The sequence below is a fragment of the Dicentrarchus labrax genome, unplaced genomic scaffold (genome assembly GCF_905237075.1).
Source record: "Dicentrarchus labrax unplaced genomic scaffold, dlabrax2021, whole genome shotgun sequence".
NCBI classification, from domain to species: domain Eukaryota; kingdom Metazoa; phylum Chordata; class Actinopteri; family Moronidae; genus Dicentrarchus; species Dicentrarchus labrax.
The window spans coordinates 18605176-18628447 of record NW_026136707.1 but is presented as its reverse complement, the minus strand read 5'-3'; the positions used below and the strand labels follow the sequence as shown (position 1 = coordinate 18628447).

The 23272-nt window shown below is 38.5% G+C and overlaps 1 protein-coding gene across 5 annotated transcripts in view; it reads left to right on the top strand.

The window, feature by feature from the left end:
• LOC127367160 (CUB and sushi domain-containing protein 3-like) overlaps positions 1-21816 on the top strand; it is a 214042-nt gene extending 192226 nt beyond the window's left edge. For all 5 annotated transcript variants that reach the window (XM_051406777.1, XM_051406776.1, XM_051406774.1 and 2 more), the window contains 10 exons: positions 3230-3403; positions 4147-4220; positions 5500-5611; positions 12549-12728; positions 13200-13265; positions 15209-15367; positions 15791-15903; positions 16690-16777; positions 18397-18538; positions 19241-21816. In XM_051406777.1, the coding sequence (XP_051262737.1) occupies positions 3230-3403; positions 4147-4220; positions 5500-5611; positions 12549-12728; positions 13200-13265; positions 15209-15367; positions 15791-15903; positions 16690-16777; positions 18397-18538; positions 19241-19400 (1268 nt within the window). In that variant the 3' untranslated portion in view covers positions 19401-21816. The remainder of the gene's footprint in view (positions 1-3229; positions 3404-4146; positions 4221-5499; positions 5612-12548; positions 12729-13199; positions 13266-15208; positions 15368-15790; positions 15904-16689; positions 16778-18396; positions 18539-19240) is intronic.
• Positions 21817-23272: the final 1456 nt, after the last annotated feature.

Sequence of the window (23272 nt, the reverse complement as noted above, 5' to 3'; positions counted from 1 at the left end):
GTATATCTGTGTCCTGGTTCTGGGTTTTTATGCTGGGTAAAAATTGTCATCTGGACATAAAATGGATATGGTTCCACTTGGTAAACGTAGTTGCAATTATGATGAGCAGTGCCATCCCTGAACACATTACAATAATTTTTCCACATGAGCACCCCCAAAACAACCTCCTGCAGATATGTGAACAAGTTACCTTTATGTCCCATGATCTTACACTAGTGTTTAACATGTTTCAGCACAGAATTGTTTTTAATGTAGTAATTACATTTAATAGCTCCATTACTTATGACCTACAATGCGGGTTCCAATGCTAGTGCAAAACTGACTCAAATTTAGAGCCGTAGACTATAAATATTTTATGGTGTGATCTATAACCAACTTCTGTAAAGGACCTAGCTCTCCTAAACACTTTGTTAAAGCTAGCCTCCTGCTACAGTACTCGAAGTTGAAGCAGGTCTGTGATAAATCACTGAGGTTTACCAAGGCAAATAGATGAGACTGAAAAATGGAACAACGGGGAAGAAAGTGCTGATCATATTTGGTGTAGAAAAGGCTATTATCTATGCATTAAAGTGTCAGTACAGCACTATCTACACAGCAATCTTGCTAGTCCTTATAAATTGTGAAGTCATTATTAAGAGGTAAATCTTTAATTAGTGTCAGTCTTCTTCACAATCTACAAGTGTCACAGGACTGACCAATACTATACATACTCTGCATTACTTTATAAACATACATTTGTCACGGACCAGCTCTAAATGTCTACAGGCCAGTAATGTCTTTGTGTTTGTGCATTGGATGCAACGTTAAAGGTAAACTGCAAGCATTAGTCAATACATTAGATCATCTTGAGGATATTTCCCATTTACCAACAACATCTTGAGCTGAGTAGGAGGAATAATCTGATTCTTTTTGGCTCTATCATATACTTCTGCTGCAAATTTAACCTAATAAGTTTGTTAAATTTAGTTTGGTGCATAATAATTTAAAGCAGTCTTGCTGTTTACATATAGTAGGCTTCCACTGCTGTAGACTTTAAGAATATGATTGCAATTTATACTCAGCACTTTTAGTTGAAATACAGCTCAGCAACTCTGTAGGAGATGCCATGAATCTGCAAAAGCAAATCCATCTGTGCATTTCGTAAAATCTGTACTTTTCTAAGGGTTTGCAGCCAAACAGGATTAAGATGCATATTCATGTTCCCAACACAACACATGGGAGACTAAGCAGCAAAAATTCAGTGTCTGAGAATGCTAGTTCATGTGTCTGCAGGGATGAGACTGTGATCCCAACTTTGAATCTGGCCTCTGCATACTGATTACTTCAAAGCATTGATAATTCATCAAGGAAAGGGAGAGGCTGTGAGAGAGAGAGAGAGAGAGAGAGAGAGAGACAGACAGTAAGAGAGAGAGAGAGACAGACAGACAGACAGACAGACAGACAGACAGACAGACAGACAGAAAGAAAAGACTTAACTAGTCTCTCTCTCTCTTTCTCTCACTCATCCATCTACACACACACACACACACACACACACACACACACACACACACACACACACACACACACACATACATTAAATATGCTGAGCTTGGTTTGGCCCAGGGCCATTTCTCTTATATATCCATAAAACAGTACATTATTTCCCTGCGGCTTAAAGCTTATGACTGATGTGCATGTCACCTGTTTGGCCTCTATTGTCAACCCTCCAAAAAATGCCATCTGAATACTAAATCTTACAATGTTATTTGAAAAGTGACAAGAATCCTTTTCAGATCCAACCAGATATTTGCATCTCTATTTGTTGTCATATCAAACACGGTCAAACTATTGGGTGCTGGGGGTCGAAATTCACAATGCATCATTTTCAGACGGGAAACATATTTTCTTGGCATAAGATGTGTCTGAATACAAGGATTTGTTTCCAAGATAACAGTATTTGCAGTAATGGCTTCATTCAGCCATTCCTGCATGGGCTGGATTCTAATCTCCTCTTTTACTAGATATCTATTATGTCAGGAATTGGTTGTGGGAAGCCCCTGTTGGTTCCTGACTTCTAAGAAGAGAGCAAGCAAGAACTTATCTCTGTCTCCAGACCTCCACGCAGCAGCACATGTCAGGTCTGGAGAAGCAGCCTGCCTTATTATTGGCTTGATCCCACAGCACTCTGACTGCGTGACTGAACGCTGTGACTCTCATTCGCACCTCTGCTCTCTCTCACACTGAGCATTTCTGAATCTTCAACAGCTACAAGTAACTTTTACTGATCTGTGTGGTTACAGTGGGTTGATGGATGTAAATATGCAGTAAGGATAGATAGAAAGATACCCACTCAACCTAAATTATTCCAGTCAATTTGATTAGGTGTCTATAAACAATAAATTGAAGCAGCAGCAGTGATCATACATCTTCGGAGGAAGTGGCTGGAGTCCCATTAAAAAGGTGATATCATACAAGTGGCTTGGAGAGCAACAACAGTAGCAGATGGCTCCAGTTGTGTTAACCTCAAAGCCATATCAGATAAATTAATATTTCACTTGCTAATTATTTTGAACTAAAATTGAGTGCCATGACCCCTCTAACCCCCTCTTTGCTGCCAAGATGAATATTCAAATACTTACTGTAACCACTCACCAGCAAGGTTGATTGTTGGAAACAAAAATATTTTTTAGACAGAGCAATTCATCCTGAGACAAGGACATCAATACATCTGCCCACACGCAATAAAAAATGGCCAAAGGAATTTGTGCAACAAGCATAATATAAAAGCAATTTGAATAATTCAGTCAATGAAGACTTTCTAAATCATATAGAAAGACAGTCAGGTAATCAAATAAATGAGATATAATAAAGAGCCCATTGAAAACAGCAAAGCTCACAGCAGCAGTAGAAACCTCTGTAGGCACTCCTCACCACGGTCTGATCTGGTATGGGTACAGCAGCAGCCCACACAGCTTATTATTTCTGAATTAAATGCTGAATAGTCTACTACACAATGCTGCATTCAGTTGCCTAGCTGCTGCAGTATTCCTTATGTGTAATAAGGTTAAGAAGAGAGGAATGTTTGAATTGCAATAATAGGGCAGTGCAATAGGTCATCGACACTGACATGAAGTAACCGGGCAATGCGATACATTGTTGCATGAGTTCTTACAAGAAAATGTGTAACATCTGTGTTCGGGTTTGTTGTTAATCACATCAGCAAAATTCCAAATTTCTGCCTCAACAGCCAAGTTCTGTGGAGACCCAGGTACGCCTGCCAAAGGACGCCGAGAAGGGCGCAGCTTCATCTTCAAGTCCGAGGTTGCGTTTAGCTGCAATGCCCCCTATGTGCTGGTGGGATCAACAACACGCATGTGCCAGGAGGAGGGCACATGGAGTGGATCTCAGCCTCGATGTATAGGTACTGAAAATTAATCAGTATGTCAGTTCAGCTAATCCACAGAATAAATTGGTTTTAGACTAGACTGTAATTTTTGTGTTTCGAAACAGTCGCCTATATTTTTTGTATGTTTTTCCCCCCATGATTTGAGTTTTCTTTATGCAAGACATGAGCCTTTTAATTTGTAGAGTGAAAAAAACAACACTAGTGAAAAGATGTCTGCTAGGTACTATCTAAAATGAAAGAAAAACACAGACCACTTGATTTAACTAATCTTCCAAATGATCATTCTATGTTTGTTCTCTTGAACATAAATTGCAAGACACAGTTGAAGGTGAACTAGAATCGGTGCGCTGCCATCTGGCACTCATGTAAAACTAAATCACGAGATTGAAATTGATTATTTATATTGTTACTTCAGGGGCAATGCTTTATATTTGAAGTCTAGTTTTGCTGGAAATATTAAGTGCTGAAGAAATGTTTTACCAAATGAATGTGTCTTACTTTGAATTTTGTCTCGCCAATGATTAAAAGACTCTGAAGTCCAACCCTTGACTTAAAAAGCAACTAAAAGTAAAAGCATTCATAGTAAAACAGACTAAAGATGGCAGGGTAATTCTGCTCATGTTACCATGCCACTTCAGTAATTGTCTTCTGGTACATGGAGAAAAATTGCCTCGTCATTATCAATGATTGCCCCTTCTGTCATATTCTCAATTGTCTGAAATTCCCAAGCTCATTGTGATAATGATTTCTTGTTCCAGAGCCCACGAGAACCACTTGTGAAAATCCAGGGACACCTGAGCATGGCTTCATGAATTACACAACAGGGTTTAAGGTAAAGCCTGCAATGGATACATTTTATGAACAGTTTGTGTTATGTTGTTTAATTCTGTGGTGAATTTGCACCAGAAAATGAAAATGTATTTCAGATAGGATCAGAAAAATTACATTCCTAGTTTTGATACAGGTTTATTTGATAGTTATATAACATAACAACTAGCACAACATATTTTATTTCATATGGACTGTATACTACGCTTTAGCATATTCTGTTATATACTTCACTTGTATAATTGAAGCTCTACAACAAGTCTTCATGTGATCAATATTTGAGGCAGCCAGGCTGTTGTACCTGAGAGGCAAAGGTAGATGAGCCTGAACAAGAGGCACAAAATCAAAGTACCATTCAGTGCTTGCAGCTCTGCTGTGTTACCTCTACTTTGTCCTCTTTGAAATGGGAAGTTCAATGGATGTTCCAGGTGGAATCATTTATTCCTTTGGATGATGTTATGTGGGTGCAAGGATGAGGCTGTGATGCACGTATGTATCCCTCCCACGTGGTTCCCCAGAAGAAAACCAACTGGATTTCTCCACAACTGTAAATGTATAAAGGCATGGTGCATATCTAGATCTATGATAATGTGCACTGTGTGCAGTTTGAGCGAGTGTGTAAAACGAGCAATGCTAAAATGCATCATAGTAAAAAAAAATGTATATCATGACCATTGGTGTGTGCTCAGTAGCTCCCTTGAGATGCTTTCAGTCAGTGTATTTCATTTTATTTCCTCCCTGTTGCTTTTAGAATGTCACTTGCAAGTTAAGTGCGAACAGTTTCTCCACAACATTCAGCAGAATATCTAATATGAAATTTGTCCCAAATGAAAGCAGAAGCAGCTTATTATTTGGATCAGTGCTTGTAATGGCCGTAGCCTTGCATTTTTCTGCATTGCTGAACAACTTTACCAATATCTTGACACCACCGAATGAGAAAACTGTGTCGATGCTGTCTTTAAACAGTCGACTGGGATGGTGGCTGAAAATAAAAAGCCATTTATTAAGATAACAGAAAACAGTTTGGCTTTATATCTTTACCAAAAAGTCAGCTCCCTTACTTTCTAATGTCTGTGCCCCAGTTGAGAACACAAACATGGGCCATCGCCTCTAGGAATAGTTTCCATCTGCCTCCACACACTACAGATAATCATTAAAAAAGGAAAAAAACGTTAGTGTGCAGTATTTTTTCCAAGCTCTTTAGATTTGATGCTGGGAGCCTATTGGCATTTGCATCAGTGTATTGACTCTCTCCACTTTGTGTGCTGTCTGTTTGTGGCCAGGTGGGCAGCAGAATAGACTTCCAGTGCCAACAGGGACACCTACTGCAGGGCTCCACCACCAGGCTCTGTTTGCCAGATCTCACCTGGACCGGCATGCAGCCTACCTGTATCCGTGAGTGCCTGTATACTCTCTCGCTATATATTTTTTTTTTTTTTACTCTATCTTTGTTTTTCACTTCTCCTTCTGGCATCTTGTCACAGTTTGTCTGCATTGCTGCTTTGCATTGTCCTCTTCCAGCACAGCTTCTCTCATTCACCCATTCCTGTTATAACTTTTGCCTCCCAGAACTTCGCCCCTCACACCTCAATCAACCTGACATCCCAGTCATTCTGAGAGAGAGGTGTTGATCGTGATTATTGTTGTTCTGTTTGAACAACCTGAACTGTCGACCGACACCAAACTACGGCTGTGCAGTTGATTCCAGTCAAGCACTTTTCTAAGTTGTTACTAGTGCTGTCAGTTAAACGCCTTATTAACGGCGTCAATTTTTTTATCGCGAGATTAACGTTCTTTTTATTAACTAGTAACCTTAGAAAAACTACAACACCTCACCGGATCTAGCTAGACCGGAAACAAAACAACAGGCATGCCACACACACTTGTTTAAGAGTAGTAGACGTTACGTTTTGAGTGGATTGCGAGCGCGAGACGCCGAAATGGATGCCAATAATATTCTGAATGGAAAGTTTACTTTTAAAAAGTTGCCAAATGGTTCCATTGACAAGACCAAAGTGATCTGTGTGTTTTGTCGTTGTGAACTGAGCTATCATCGCAGCACGTCCAGTCTAAAATACCACTTGATGGCCAAGCACACAGCTGATGCGAATTCTCCGCCCCCTCGTCAAAGCCAGGCGACAGTGGATGACTTCAGACAGAAGCACATGGATACCACAACTAAGAACAAACTTACTGCTGTGTAAATCTGCGTGAGAGATTATTTGCTCTAAGTGAGAATGTTAGTGTGAAATTGAACACTACAGTATGTGACAATCACAAAGCAAGCTGATCCACTTTTCCATGTTGATAAGAGCATTAAAATGAAAAGAAATCAAGGGACATTTAAAATGGATAAAAATGTGCAATTAATTGCGATTAACTATGACATTAATGCGATTAATCGCGATTAAATATTTTAATCGTTTGACAGCACTAGTTGTAACGTAATTCTGCATCTCGGTGGAATCCCTTTCCAGCTACAGCATATTTCATGGAAATATTACCAATTCACATCTTACTATAGTCTGCTTTTTACTATGTACTTACAGTGTAAACACTTGAGCTGTGTGATGATGAAGGGATTCAAATGATATTTTGTAATCTTGATTTCATAACTACCCCAAGATGTAACACCCACTTGAATTTCGAAGAGACATTTCTGCTGAGGGAGCAGAAAAATTGTAATACCTTGCCTTCATTCAGCCTGATCTACTCTGCAGCGCAGCTTTATGTGTGTGTCTGTGTGTCTGTGTGTGTGTGTGTGTGTGTGTGTGTGTGTGTGTGTGTGTGTGTGTGTGTGTGTGTGTATGCGTGTGTGTGTGTAGGTGTGGGAGGAAGGGAAGTTTCACAGGGATTGAGAATCCTTGAATATGTGCATCATGCTGAATCTTTCTTTGCATACAGTTGCCACTTTATCAGGTATTAGGCTAGCTGAAACTAATGCAGTCTGATACAAGATCACTGATTTAAATCCTATTTCATGAGGGTTATCATGTTCAGTTATGTTTTAGATAGGTGTTGATTTAACTGTGGTAATTTTTGAGGCTGTTGTATTGTATCGTGTCATACTGGGAGGTGTTTAATCTCCTCTCATTGTAACGAATGGCATGCATGCATGTGATTGTGTGCAGGTACAGGACAGTTATTTAATAAACACATTAATTCAAATACTTTTTAGATTGCTGTATACACCGATCAGCCATAACATTATGACCACTAACAGGTGAAGTGAATAACACTGATTATATGGTTATCATGGCCCCTGTCAGTGGGTGGGATATATTAGGCAGAAGTGAACATTTTCTACTCAAAGTTGATAAGTTAGAAGCAGGAGAAATCGCCATGGCGAACTGATGTATATGGGGAATGAAAGCTGGCCCGCTAAGTCTGATCCAACAGACGAGCTACTGTAGCTCAAATTGCTGAAAAGGTTAATTCTGGTTCTGATAGAAAGATGTCAGAACACACAGTGCATCTCAGTTTGTTGCATATGGGCCTTGGTGTATATAAGCTATAATATAAAAATCACAATTTTTACAGTTATACACATCATTTTACAATCGAAGACAGCAACAGATATTCACACTCACTTTCATGGTCTTATTATCATTCATGGAGTTTGTATTCAAATTCCAAAATGTTCATTTGAACAGCTGACAGCAGAAAAGAATCCAAAAAGCATTCCTGTCTAGACCTCTGTCACCTGACAGCTTGTCAGGCTTTCCTGCTCAACCTGTACCTTCAAACTGTTGACCCTGTCATGCCGCTTACTAAGGAACGATTCAGGAGGTTGCACATTCCCTCGCTCCTTAATGCCATTTATAGCCAGCACTGTGACAGGTACTTTAAAATAAAAGAGCAGTCAAAGTAAGTTTAAGTCAACAGAATTATAGGTCGAAGTCCCAGCAAACTGGCACTTCAACATTTTATTATAACAAGAGAATTAACATTCTCTGTCTGGAAAGGTTTTGACAGCTGTGTCAGGTGAGGATATGCTTGAGATGGTATGGCCCTGTGAGAGCCACCATTTATTTTGAAACTTCTGTTGAAAACGTAAAATACCAATATACATGATAATTCATCACAAATGGAAGATAAACCACTAAATAAGGAGATAAACTTCTAAGCTTGGAAATAAAATTTTCTTAAAGTCACTTTCAAATTGTCGACAACCAGTTGTCTCGATTCTCCTGAGAAACCTAATGCATAATAATGTAACTTTCATTATTATGGAAATACTACCGATGCTTTAAAGAGACTTAAAGTGCATTTTATCAGCAGCATCTTAGCATACTACTGCACGACATTGCACAGACACAAGCTGAGGTCAGGAGTCAATTGCTGGGCAAATCCATTCGGTGCTCTTGCTTGACAAGGGTTGATATTTAACATGCTACATGCTACACATAAATATTATAAGTAGAATTGAAGAGTTAGAGTTAATGGATGCCCATAAAGTCAGCATTGACATAAACATCAAGCAACTTTGGGAAACCAGTTGTGGATTCATCTACACATCCCCAACATCTAGCTTATAATTTTGTATAACCTATGTATTTATTTGATATTCAATTAACAAACCTTCTTAACCAAGTTGTACATTTATAACGTTTTAACATTTTATACTTAATTTGGCCACGGTTAATGTTCTTCCCATACTGTAAGTTGCACATTGAACCCCCAGTGAATGGCCTCTCGGAGGTTCCTCTCTTCAGCCTTTTTGGATTTGTATACAATGCCTCCCAGCAGCCACGTTTACTTTCACAGTGGTGAACATAAAATAACATATTATATACCTTTTTGTGTTATCATGGTGTTGTAAAGCCACTCAATGAAACATAAGTCTGACTACCAGTTGGGATTTCATTTAGAGGCATGATGTTTTGAGGCTTTTAACTTTCCTGACTCGCTTTGTTCAGCAGGTGCAGTTCGTAGGTTTTTCTGTCTTTGCTGAGGTTGCAGCGTTTCAGGAGCTACTATCTGGCTCTGGTCCATCGCCTGTGGTGGCTTGAAAAATGTATTGATTTTCCTCTGCCCTCGTCCTGTCATTGTTACTGCTGGAATTAAAATATAGAAATGTATCTCTGCCAGTCACATCCCAGACTTCTATGAATAAATTCTCAAATTTGGAAACTTTTACCTTTTAATGTTACAAAAAAAATGGTGCAGCTATTTGTGGCAACAACTAATAAGTTAATCTGCCCCTGTAACTTTGCAATTTTAAGAAATGGCCATGTTCTACATTGGCCTTGCTAACTTTAAATTTGCTGGTCTGGTATATGAATGTATCATTTGTGAAAAGAAGGAACCATCCTTATTTTACAGGTCTACACTGGCAATGGGCATTGGCAGCACAACTGTTAAAATTGTAAAGCTGCACTGTAATATTATTACAAGTCATTAAATATCACCATGAGGAACCACAAGGTTACTGTTACTGTTACTGCTACTGCTTTAAAGTAAAACTATGAACTCAGCAGAATTTTCAGTCCAGTGATATTAGTTTTATATTCATTTTTCACTCTTACAGCCATGTAGGTGGACATACAGACCCAGAGGGCTGTCTGGGCCATAATACATTGGGGGAAAACTGTGGTTATGTATATGTATTTGACTATGAGTGCTTTTGTATGGGTCTAACACTCTGTGTTGACCCTCGGTCAAAACAGTCATAAATCCCCTAAAATACCTTTCTCTATGATTAAATGGTCTTCTGTTACTGTGAAGCCACTTAAATGGATTTAAAAGTGACGCCAACTAATCTTGTTCTGCTGGCGAAGGCAAAAACTTTGGGGATTATCAACACAATAAATGTAATAGATGCAGTGGACACACGTCAGAGGTTAAAATCACTTTACCTTTCTATCAGATTAATATTTTTGCTTCTAGGTACACACCTCAAATTACTTTCCAGGCCACTTGGATGGATATATTTTAACTCAACAATGAATAGTGTTGAGCATCAACATCAATTTTGAGATTCCAGGGAGCCTGAGCATTATAACAAGTTCAACAAGTGTAACTTAAATACAAACCAGCAATACTTTCAAAATGTACACTGAACACTGGCAAAAACAATCTGTCAAACGTGTGACCAACTGCATTATGTACAGAAAGGCATGCTAACAATATTAGCAAGACTAACCGAAAAACAAACAACAGAAAATAAAAAAAAATTAAAAATGGAGCAATTCAAAAGTTAACTTTGTCCTCTTGAACGTGACCTGCTGTTGCTGTCTGTAGCTGGCCAACCTCCTTGGCTCGAAGAGAAATCCATCAGCAGGGCTATCTCTGTGTGTCTGCCTCTATCTGTCTCTGTCTGTCTGTGTCCCTAACTAATGCACTCTGTCTCTATCAGAGATACCAACTTTGAACTAAGAACATTACGTACATGTTGTTGTGTGACAGAAAAAGTGAAAGTGTCTTCTGAGGCCTTGTGTAATCTCAAGAGTGCAGCCCGCTGTGCTGTTTGAAGTGTAAATAAACATGGTACTGTCAACAGAACTTGATAAAGAATATGACATGTCTTTGATAAAACAATTCATCTGCCTTGTAAGTGTCGTCAGTATTCATGGTCTACAAACTCTACAACCACTCTGGACATGTGCTGACAGTTTGTCATTTTAAATGGGTTACATAGACTTGAGCTCAGGAAGCGAGAAGGGAGTTTATTTAATTATTTATCTTTTTATTTATTTAGGTCTCCAGACTTTTTATCTACAACTTACAGTATGAAGCATTTTTTCGTCTTCTTGTAGTGTTAATAGTTACCACATTAGATTTCCGTAGGGCAGGTTTATCAGCTTAGACTACTATCAATCGAAAAAGCTCTGGGTGTCAGTTGTCCTTGGGCTTTCTTCAATTGTTTTAGCCCCTGTGTAACTTAATATAAGATTAATAAGATGAGTATCATGGTGGATTTCGGCACACAACTTTCACTTTGATTCACCTTTTTTTTTACTTTCTACAGACACACATACACACATATAATATTACCAGATCAAACACAAGCAAAAGTAATATCCAACAAGAGGAATTTCCTTCAGTCTTTCATAAAGCCCAGAAACTGGGTTTCATCCTGGCATCCCCTCCACACCCTATTGCCACTAATGTCATTAAGACGCCATGAAGGACCGATTTGGTACTGTGACTCAGTTGCAGCTGTCTCCCATTTGACAGCTGGCAACGTATTCTTTCACTCACAAGCAGTAAAATTATTTTGCTATTTTCACATTATTGTTGACGCCTCAGAGTCTGAATATTCAACCCCTCAGTGTTTTGGTGTTGCAGGGGTGATTTGCATACATTTTTGTTTTGTAGAGAGTTTGTTGATGTGAAAAATTAAACTAAGTATACTCAACCCACTCATGAGAGAATGAAAATATTTAATATGGTCTATAAGAGGGCTGGTGTTTTGGAAACACAGCAGTAACAGCTTTTGTCCCAAGTTTCTGATTCAGCAAAAGCATTTCAACACCATCCTAAATCAGCATGTCACTAGCTTCCTGTTTTTTGAGACAGAATAATTTAATAAGCTAAGAAAGTCAAAGCCAAGCAAGTCAAAACTGATTCACAGACCGTAAAACTCTATTGCTCTGACACATACTGTATACTTTCACGTCACACTGGTTTGACTTCCAGAACATGGGCTACACTTAAAAGCCTCTTTTTGGCCAATTATTTAAGTCAGCATTCTGCCTCCTTCTAGTGTCCATAAGTGACCTTGCAACCTACATGCACATCCTCATGATGGAAAGCACACTTACAAGATTTACAGATTTAGATAAACATTCACATCAGAACTGTTTTGCAAGAACATCAGTAAGCTTAGTCTAGGTTGGTCTTACCCTTGAAATGTTTTATCAATTCAGGAAAAACAACTCCAGATGTTTTTTTCCTATTTTTATCCTATCGTTGAATTGCAATTGAATGCTTTGGGGAAATTAGATAAACATTTGCAGGCTAACTTAGTCTAAAATCAAGCAGTGTATCCCCCAAATCACCTCAAGACATCAAGTGTCCATATTCATTATCAGAAAAGAAACTAGACATATTAAGGTATCACTATGCTCCCTAATAGCTCCCTGGACTCAGTTAAATTGTAAAATGACTGTGCTTCCTTTTTTTATCCTCTTTTTTTCTGGTGAGTCTAATTATCTGGCTGTCTATTTGTACGTGCACCTGTGTGTGTGTGTGTGTGTGTGTGTGTGTGTGTGTGTGTGTGTGTGTGTGTGTGTGTGTGTGTGTGTGTGTGTGTGTGTGTGTGTATCTGACTCTATTATGTATATGTGTGGGTGTGTACTAACGTGTCTGCCCTCTGCTTGCTCTCCAGCTCACTCCTGCAAGCAGCCGCGGAGCCCAGCCAACGCTGACGTTGTGGGTCTAGACCTGCCGTCCTATGGTTACACCCTGGTGTACACCTGTCAGCCAGGTTATTTCCTTTCTGGTGGTTCAGAGCACCGTGTCTGCCGCTCTGACAGCAGCTGGACTGGCAAGGTGCCTGTCTGCAGAGGTACGTGGTCAGCGGAGGTCTGCGACGGCAGATGATGAAGAAAACGGTGGAGAGGAGTAAAAGTTGAAGTGTTTTAGGGGAAGATTGCACATGTAAAGGTGGAGGGTAGGAGGTTTAGAGGAGTTTATACGCTTAGTATTTCAAAATCTGCCCCAGTTAACATTTGCACTAATGCTCACTAATCTTTTAAATAAAACACTCATCAAATATAATGAGACATTGTGGTTTAAGAGATGTTTTCTGTAAACCCACTGTGTCAATGTACTGTCAACTAATTGCAATATGCATGTTTTGATTTGTAAATGTTTGTTAGAACTGAGCCACCAGAGATCTTACCAAAGTGGGGAAAAGTTGAATGCAGGCAGCATGTTACAGCTTAGCAGTGTTTACTTTACCAGCATCCTCCAGCTGTTAAGCCTTGCTGTGCATTCCTACATCTTTGTGCCATACATATTTATGTTCTTCTTGCAGTTGGTTCCAAATCACATGAGAAAACTGTCAAACCCATACCGGGGACACCGAGCCCTAAAATAAATGGTGAGTTTTGAATTGCACAAGCTGTTTAGCTGGTAGCCACAGAAGTCAGCAGCCATGCATCTATCTTTTGATGGCACTAGCATCAGCTACAGCAACGTTTCTATGATAGTACAAACTACATATCTCATTGCACTCTGCTCAGTGTTGGAACTACAGCTCTGTAGCTTTTCTTGTACAGTGGTTATATCCGTGTGTATCTTAATTAAATTCATTTCCCTGTCTCCATAGGTCCTTAGTTTTGGTTCTGTAGCCCAGTCAGCACATTTATTACAGTAGAGGAAAATAATTAGCATGTGAGGAAAATAACCTGGTGTGTATTATGGTCATGTTCTGTGACCCCTCTTTTGCAGTTACATATGTGGTACTTGAATAATTGGTGCAAAAATATGATTAAATGTAATTAGTTAATGTTAATAGGTGATAATAAGTACACATCTATTTATAAAATACAGTGTAATTAGTCTGTACAGTAATTAGAGAATATTGGTACATCAAGATAATAGAGTATGCATGTAACTGGCCGTACTCTGTATTTATGATATATTACAACCATAAAGCACTCAGTCTGCCTTGAGTGTCAATAAGTATTGTAATGCAATAAAGAAATCAATAAACAAATGTATTCGACAAGATTATTGTAATAGAAAGTAACAAATGATTTGTTACAGTTCAGCTGGTGGTCCCACCAATTGTCTTGTACCAGGATAAATTGTAATCACCTTGGTGATCCTCTGACTTTTCATCCAGCGCCATCGACATTTTAGAATGTCCAATGCTTTTGTTTGTTTATTAATTATTTATTGTTTGTTTGTTTGTTTGTTTGTTTGTTTGTTTGTTTGTTTGTTTGTGACCAAATACCTGCAAAACTAATGTCATTCACCTCTGCTGTACTTTCTGTTTGGTGCTAATTAGCTAAACTAAGATGATGAACATGGTTAGCATTGCCACTGTAAGCATGTTAGCTGTATGCTGACATTAGCATTGAGCTCAAAGCACTGCTGTACCAAAGTACAGCCTCACGGCCGCTAGCATGACTAAAGATTCTTTGTTTCTGTAAAGGTAGTCAGTAAAACACACAAATATACAAGTTAGGTCTAGAGATATTCCTATGGTGTCACCAAGACCAACGGTGTACAGTCTTCTCAGGAAAACCAGTCACATTGACCTGTGGAGGTGAAACTGCTATTAAAGGAAGTGGCAAATATTTATCCCTGATAGAATTACATTTTACTTTTGCTTTATCAGTATCAGACCAAGTAATAAACTATTAGCAACATTACTCAGTTGCAAAATAATGTTCCATGGCATCTAAGTCCCCTTTCCACCTATTAAACATTAACTTGCTATGAAAACGATTACTGTAAATTATCTAGTAAACACTTGGGAATTATTCTGGCCATTATTAGGTTTAGTTCCTGGGACTAACTACAGGCAGTAACCTTTTTCCAAGCATAATTGACTGATAAATTGCTTATAAATAATTACCATTATATAACGGCTGTGCTGTAAAAGTGCTACGAAAAGTTTTATCATTGTAAAACTATTAAAGAAGTTCTGCAGAGTAAGCCCAGAGTTATCTCTTCTGGAATGTATTTAATTATCATTAATTGAGATTGTCAAAGCATATAAGGAACATGATATTATTCAAATTGAATGAGAAGACTGTTATCAGCTGTTTGATATGTTGATTCCACTGCATATCTAATTACCATTTTGCAGCGTGGGTGCAAGTAGTCAGCTTGCATTAAAAACATAATATTGATTTGATGTTTCTTTAAAAGAAAAAAACAGATACATGTTAGACAATTATGGTTAATAGGAATGACAACTTCCTCATTGTCGTGCTTATACGTTTTATTAGTTATTCTATGCTTTTATTTTCATCGGATTGTTTAATGATTTTTTTTTGTTTGTTTGTTTGTTTGTTGTTTTTTTTCCGGAAGTTCCTGACGATGTCTTTGCTCCTGATTTCGTCTGGAAGGGTTCCTATGATTACAAAGGCCAGAAGCAGCCAATGACTTTGACAGTCACAAGCTTTAATGCCACCACGGGAAAAGTCAATGTAACTTTAACCGACAGTAGCATGGAGTTTCTGCTCTCTGGTGAGTCATCTATAAATCATCTGTCTTCTGCTTCCTCCTCTCCGCCTCCCTTCTCCTCCTCTCACTACCTCTGTGTGTCACTTCCATTTATTTTGAGGGTGGCTCGTGTCAATCAGTCAATCACCAAATGATCTCATGCATGAGAGTGGAAATTAACTATTGGCTCCAAAGACGGATGTATTAGTCTGCGCTGACTGACTAACTGCCCACTCAAGTCACTCGTCTCCTCCCCTCCTCCCTTGGCTGTTTTCTCATCTGTTGTCATCTTTTCTTACTGCTTCTCTCCTCTACTGCTTTTCTTTGTTTTCTCTCTTTAATTTCCTCTGCTTCTTTTTCTTCTTTTATCATTCCCCCACACTCTTACTGCCTCATCTGTTTATTCACATCAGTTCTGGTTTTTGCCTCTCATCCTTTACCTTGTAGGAGTGTACAAGCGCCAGGAGGCACAGTTAATGCTCTTGCTGTACCAGATGAGAGCGCTGGCCCACAGCTCCTTGAGCAGGATTACTGATGAGACCTGGGCAATGGACGGATTTGTGAGTATACACAGGAATTTGAAGCAGCTGGCAAGTGATATTTCGAAAATAACCAAGAGCTGTGACTGAAGCATTTATTTTATTATTTATTTATTTATTCATTCATTCATTCAGTCTGACAGACAAGTAGAATGTTACAAGAAATGGGGCTGCAAGCACTTGCAAGCCAAAAATGAACCTTCCTTGGACGGAAACAAGCCAGTGTTTCCTTATTATTAGTCCTTTCTCATCCTACTTACCATGCCAAAAAAACAAAAAACAATACATGAGAAGAAACTGTGACAACAAGCGGAATAGTAATTTCCTGGCCTATTGTCTGTTTTTGTTTACATATATTTACAATGGCTGTACATCAGATGCACCAGGCGCTTTGCATGAACCATTTCAGCATTCCCGCATTGACAGTTTGCTGAATAAGCTCAGGCAAACACCTGACACCTAAGGGACCTGGAACGACTGCAGAACAATTTTTGTTGGTAGAATTGAAGTAGTTCTTCTAAAATAAACTTCAAGGTCCACTTAGTAACAACGCGTGACAGGTGACTGCATACCGCTGAGCTATTGATAGCATACTACGTGGCTTCTGGAGCAGGGTTTCAAAAATCAAAGGTGTTATTTTTGAATGTAGCATGACAGAATGTGTTGATTGTCGTACTAAATACAGTATATGTAGTTTTTGATGTGGTGTGGAATGGATGCGACACTCTCGTTGGTGCCAAGAAAAATTATATGCAGTTGAAATAAAATGTACTGTTGCTCGAGCTCTGTTCTGTGTTTTTCTACTAGGTGTCAGCTGAGCCTGAGGGTGGCAGCTATGTGTTCCAGGGCTTTATACAGGGTAAAGACTATGGACAGTTTGGACTACAAAGACTTGGTATGTGTCTTTTCAAATATAATAAGTCCCATTGCCATTGGTCACCTGCTCATCTTTTATTTTCATAAAAGTACATAAAGAGATGGTTTTTAAACCCTTACTCCACTCAAAAATATGCTTTCATTTTTGTGAATGAATGATGCACAAGCGAAGTCTGACATGTTTTCACTTTTTTTTTTTTTCTCTGTGCTCACCTTAAATTGAATGCATACATGCAAGCATGATGAGTGATATCACAACTAGTTTGGATGCTCCAGTGTGCACACATACACTGAGAATGGACTTTCAGTGAAGGAGGAGACATCTTGTGTCCTGTAGGGAAACTTTGGAAATGAAAAACATTTGCATATTCAAAGATTCTGACTTTTCAATGTGGGAGAAAAAAATATTATTTTAAAGGGACAGTTGACCGCAAAATAAAAAATATTTTTTCCCATTTACCTGTAGTGTTATTTATCCATGTAGATTGTTCAGAGTTGGCAGAGTTTGGTAGATATTAGCCGTGAAGGTATCTTTTCTTGTTTATAATGGACCCAAATGGCACTCAGTTTGTGGTGCCAATGACAAACTCAATAGTAATGTCTCAGGAATCATGAGCCGGTTACTCAAGATAATCCACAGACCTTGTTGTGAGCAGTGTCATGGAGGAAGTACTACTTACTCTACCAAACTATGGCTGGCAACCATAGCTGAACATTAGCTATCTCAGTGGTGCGAGGTGAGCTAGCTAACATTATAGCTCAGCCGAGGAGGACGCCATAATTGTTTACATTCTGCGCTGTCACAAGCACGAGCCTCTCATCCCTGAGTAGATGCACGCTTCCTTCTGCGTGGTGATTTGTCAAAAGAAAATAGTTCCTTCATGAAACTGCTCACAAAAAGGTCTGTGGAGTATCTTGAGTAACCAAGTTATGATTTCTGGAAAGAGATATTGCTGTTGAGCAGATACCTCTGTGGCCAATATCTCCAAAACTCAGCAATTCCCCCCTAAACAATCTAGGTGGATAAATAGCATGACAGGTAAGAGGAAAAATACGTATTGTTGACATGGTGCATTTCATGAGAACACAGAAAATGTCATGACAGGTTTCATTCTTTCTTTCTTTTAATATGTCTGGGTTGAATTGCAACACTTGATAACACAGTTCTCTCTTTTAAACAATACTATTTGCTTTGTATTGAGAGCATACACACATTGAGTATTACCTCTAATACCCACTGTCAACCACCTATTACCACAGTCATAAAGCACTATGTGGATTATTCCATTCCGTGTCATTGTCCTTCATTTCGTTGAGCTCAACATTACTGTTGTCATCATCCCATGATTGTCTTCAACAAGATTATCACAGTCACGCTGATCATTATCAGTATTATCATTATGGTTGTCGCCTTTATCAACTGGCTGCTGCGTCCCCGACTTGTCATCATTGTGATCATCTTCCTCTTCATTATCATCATAGTCATCGTCACCAGCAGATGATACGTATCTTTCTATTATTCCATTTTGTTTCTCCAGTGTTTGTGCCATTTTAGTAATCTGAATATTTTAAATGTTCTTCATTCACTGTTGAATGTTTTCCATTTTCTTCTACTAAATATAATGTTTTTTCTTCCAGGTTTGAGTGTGAGAGAAAATGTTACACTCACTGACCCCGAAACCAGCGGCTCCACCAACAGCAGTTCTGTTGCTGTCGCTATCCTCGTGCCTTTCTTTGCCCTCATCTTTGCAGGCCTCGGTTTTTATCTCTACAAACAGCGGTATGTAATGTATCCTGCTGTCTCCTATAGTAACTTGGAACCCAAATTTAGTAGCTACTGTAGTCTATATCTGTTGGTTCCCACTTGAGAAAGAAAATAGTACATTTTCATGAGCTTGTGTCTCATGTTAAGCTATCTACCACAGATCTGATGTTGAAAAAGTTTTAAAAAGTTGCAGCCAAAGGAGATGTACATCAAGATGAGGTAGATAGTACACTGTGGCCCACTTCCACAGCCTGCTTTACTGCAGTAAGATTCCTCACTGAATACAATATCTTACTTGTGAGAAGCTTCAAAGAATGATGCATAGTTACCATTCACACCACATTTCACAGAAGTATACGTCAGGCATTTTTAATGAGAATGACTTTTATATCATATTTAATGTAGTGTATGTCCATATGCAGATGTATGTACTGTGTGTAGATGGGTGGATTTTGTCTTAATTTAAACAGATTTGCTTTCAGAACAGTACCTACAAAAAACATTCACATTCAAATGTTGCACTCATTATGTTAGTTACCAGTGAACAGACATGGGGCTGTCTTTTCAACGGTAATTACCATTCAGCCTCATTTACCTACTGCAGCTGTCCACACCAAGATAATGGAAACATGTTTATTGGATTGGAGGGAGGGGAGATAATTGGGATACTGTCTCTCAACTAATATGCAACCAAATTTTGTTTTGTTTTTTCCCCAGGAAAACAGATAAAGCGCAGTACACAGGATGTTCTGTCCACGAGAACAACAACGGACAGGCCACTTTTGAGAATCCCATGTACAACACAAACACAAAAGCTGCTGAGGGGAAAGTCGTCCGCTTTGACCCCAATCTCAACACCATCTGCACCATGGTTTGATGTCTACTGAGTATGAGCGAAAGAGAAACACATAGCAGGAGAATAGAACTTCTCCTTGTTTGCTTAACATGAATATATATAGACATTTATATTTTCCCTGTTTCTGAAGACATACAACAAAGACACACATTTGCTCAGAAACATAAAGCACATTTTCAGCAACCCTTATGGCAGTTGCAATCGATCGTATACAGAATCTTAATGATTAATGAGGGAGGAAGGGGAGGTCCCACACCTTTCTGTATCTTCCCGTAGCTTGGTGAAGAGAAGTGTTCTTTACACTCTATGAGTGTTGGCTTTATGAATAAAAGAGCCTCTGGCATATAGATAAAATAGAGTATTTTATGCTCTGCAGTATAAATATAGAGGGGTTACTTCACAATGCCAAATGAAAAATTTAAACTTCTTTCTTTTCAAAAAAACAGCTCAGATCTCGACCCCCATTTCCTTTCTTGTCTTAGTGTCGCGTTCACCCTGATGAGAGTTATTTTCTCTTATGTAAGTGTGGAGCCTCTCAACTGTGAGTTGATCAATGTAATCTTTAGAGTCTATTTTCCAAGCAGTGGGGTGTGTGAGAGGGGATGAGGAAGAAGAAAAGAAACTGCCTCTCTTTGCATAGTGTTGGTGCTGTAGTCTGCTCAAAGTTATATGGTCAATTATACCTCTTAATTGGATGGTACCTCCTCCTGACGAAATATATGGCCAGGGATTTAATTACTGAAGTGCAGTACCATATTTTGCGTGCCAAGGGGAATGCTAGGGCTTTTATTGTTACAGTGCAGGTTCTCTGACAACAAGAGTAAATTTTCTTCACAAGAGATATTGTCAACATTAGGGTTTATTATTAAGTTGTGTGCAATGAATTTGTCTATGACAGAAATGTTCTTTAAGAAAGAGAGTTTCAATTGCTCACTAGTCTAATAATCTAGTCAAGGCATACTGTACCTTTCAGTATATTGGGCATGTGGGGCTCTACTCAAATCATCCATGTATTCAGCCTGTTCTTAAGTTATTGAAATTGTTCTGAGAACTGATTTATATTTTATTCTTATGATTTCCCAGCTCTGAATCATTTTGTTTCCCAAATAAACCAAAATTTGAGTGAATTAACCCCAGCCTTGAGCCTGTATATATTAATAATCTCAAAGTAGGAGTTTCTTGCTTAATTATTTCAGCTTTTATTAAACAATAAGGTTGAGAATTCCTAAAGTGCACAGTACGTACAGCTGGCCAGGTTTCCCAGAAGTTTATTTAAGCCTGAATGTCGGCAAATCAAAGTGCAAAGATATGTCAGTGGGCAGTCTGAGGTCGGATGAAGCATGTGTCTTGTTTTATGTTCATGAAAATCTCTGCCTTACTTAGAGTAATTCCATGACAAACCAAGTGCAACTCCTACATCATGTTTGGTTTTTCATAAACTGAGCAGTATTTGTTGTTCTATAATTCTTTTGGGAAACCGTGCCTTAGTCAGTAAATAACCTGATCCATACTCCTACTCTGAGACACTTAATAATACACAGCCTTGGCCTATTTTATTGACACCAACTGATACAAATGGTTATTTCATTGTCTTACTGAACCATCAGCTTCTGCCAATAAATGTACAGTATACATGAATAAATTTGCACACTTAAACATGAGCCACCATTATTATTGTACTATCATCCCAGTCCATCCATGTTTTAAAAACAAAAAATGAATTTGACATTGTCATTTCTACATCATTGCAGTGCCTTGAATAGTGTATGGGCATATGTTTTTAAGGAAGACATACCATTTGTTGCATTAGTAAAACTGTACATCAGTGTAATTTACCTGCACAGATAGCAATGATTCAGCTGAGTGATGTCAGCTCTGATGGTTTATCTAAGAGGAGGTGTGTTTGAAAAGCAGCTCATAGTTTCATACCTGTGCATGTTGGCAAAAAGTGATCCAGTATAGCAATTGCTGCTATAGTACTTTGTACCACTATGTTGATTCCTGTCATTGCTGTTACATTTTGTACATTTATACAGTTTTGATACTTGATGGCATTCTTTGGCAAGATGTCTTGTGTTATCAATATGTAATATATTTTGCGAGTTCATATTTCTTATGGATGAGAAAAGAAATGCATCTGGTAAAAACAGTATACGGCAAGTCAGTCTCACATCAGACTAGAGTAGAATGCTTTTAAATGTACCACACAATTGTTATCCCATTCAAAATCCTGTGTATATGAATATGTACATATTACAAAACTTTTGTAAAGAGATATATTTTTTATGCAAATAAAACATTTGTAAGTTATTGAATATGTTGTGTAAAATTTCACATGTAAATGTCATGTAAGATCAAAAATTGTTTTGTATTTTTTCTTTATCAGCAATGTATAAATCCTTAATTTATATATAAAATATAAAATAATGAACTTCAATGTTGCTATACTCTTTTATTAATAGAGATGCCATGGCTAAGTTTAGCCTCCGTTCTGAAACTCTGCACCCTGCTACAGTTTTTGCAATGTAAGAAAAGTTTAGTACTTAGCTTTTATCATTCAATCTGCTGCTTCTTTCCGTTGCACCTTTACGATTTTTTAATGAGTTCAACTTGCTGACCGCTGCTTGGATTAGCCAAAATAAGATTAGCACCTTTATCTCTGTCCAAGTGACACTGTAGATCTTTAAAGACTGAATGTTGCAATGCACTGTGACCAATAACCCTTGTTAACATTCAGAAACTCAGTGGCAGTGTTTAAGTGCCTTTAAAACATTTTAAAAGAAGTGAAATGGTAGTATAATTTGAACTCTCATCATCCACATTCACATGTAAGAGCAGTCAATCTGCAGCATTAGCTACTCTGAGCTTGTCTCTGGTGTGATCCGGCTCTCATTTAACTTGCCCCTCTGTCACTGTTATCAGTGGTTACAAATAGCTGAAATTTACTCTAGAAAGGGAGATGTGGCACAAAATGAAATGGCATTTCAGTGTACTTTACTTTGTGTAAGATGAAATACAGTTGTAATTTTCTTTACAAATCTGTTAATTTCTGATAATAAACCATTTATGCACTCTCTATGGTTAAAAGGTACAGCAAGTGCTTGGAAAATGACATGTGGAAGCATGTGAGGGAAACATGACCCTGTTTGCACAAAGAACTGAATTCATCATTACATGGTATCTACGGTATGCGCATTTGTAACTAAAATGGTGTAATTCTGTAAAACAGAAGTATGTCTGAGAACGAACAAAGCTGTGTAAGGGGAAAATCATTGGTGTCCTAATGTCACTGCGACAGACCGGATTGAAATATGCGGATACCTGCCACAGACTTAGCAACATGAGGAGGTAACTTCTTAGAACGTGATGTAACTAAGATGAAGCTAATTGCAGCAGTCATAATGCAAGGGAGTTTGTCAGATCAAAGAACGCTTGATGAAGAAAGTATGAACAGGCCCCATAAAAATCAAACAACATGCACTTGACTGGCAGGAACCGGTTCGGTTTCCGACTCAGGTTAAGCATTTACTTTAAAGTTTAAGCCAGGGATTTATGTATGGATTAGAAATATTTGCCAGAAGGATTTTCCATTGAAGTTTCCATCCGAAGCTTCATCAAGCAGATTTTACCCAAAGGGTGATGATGTAGTATAAGCTGGTGCTAGGCCAAGATGTCAAATAGACTCAGGGTGTTTATTCAGTGCGGGTGTATGCTCAGTGTAATACACTAATAGTAACACCTTCTGAACACTGACTTTGACCCCCTGTTTGTTCTCAGCGTATAGCTTCATTAGAGCTTTGGTTTCTGTGTCAGAGAATCCCTTGAGGAGCCTCTCTGGTGTTCAGTGGTGGGCTTCCGCTGCAGTTTATACGTGTCATCCTGCAAATGCTCAA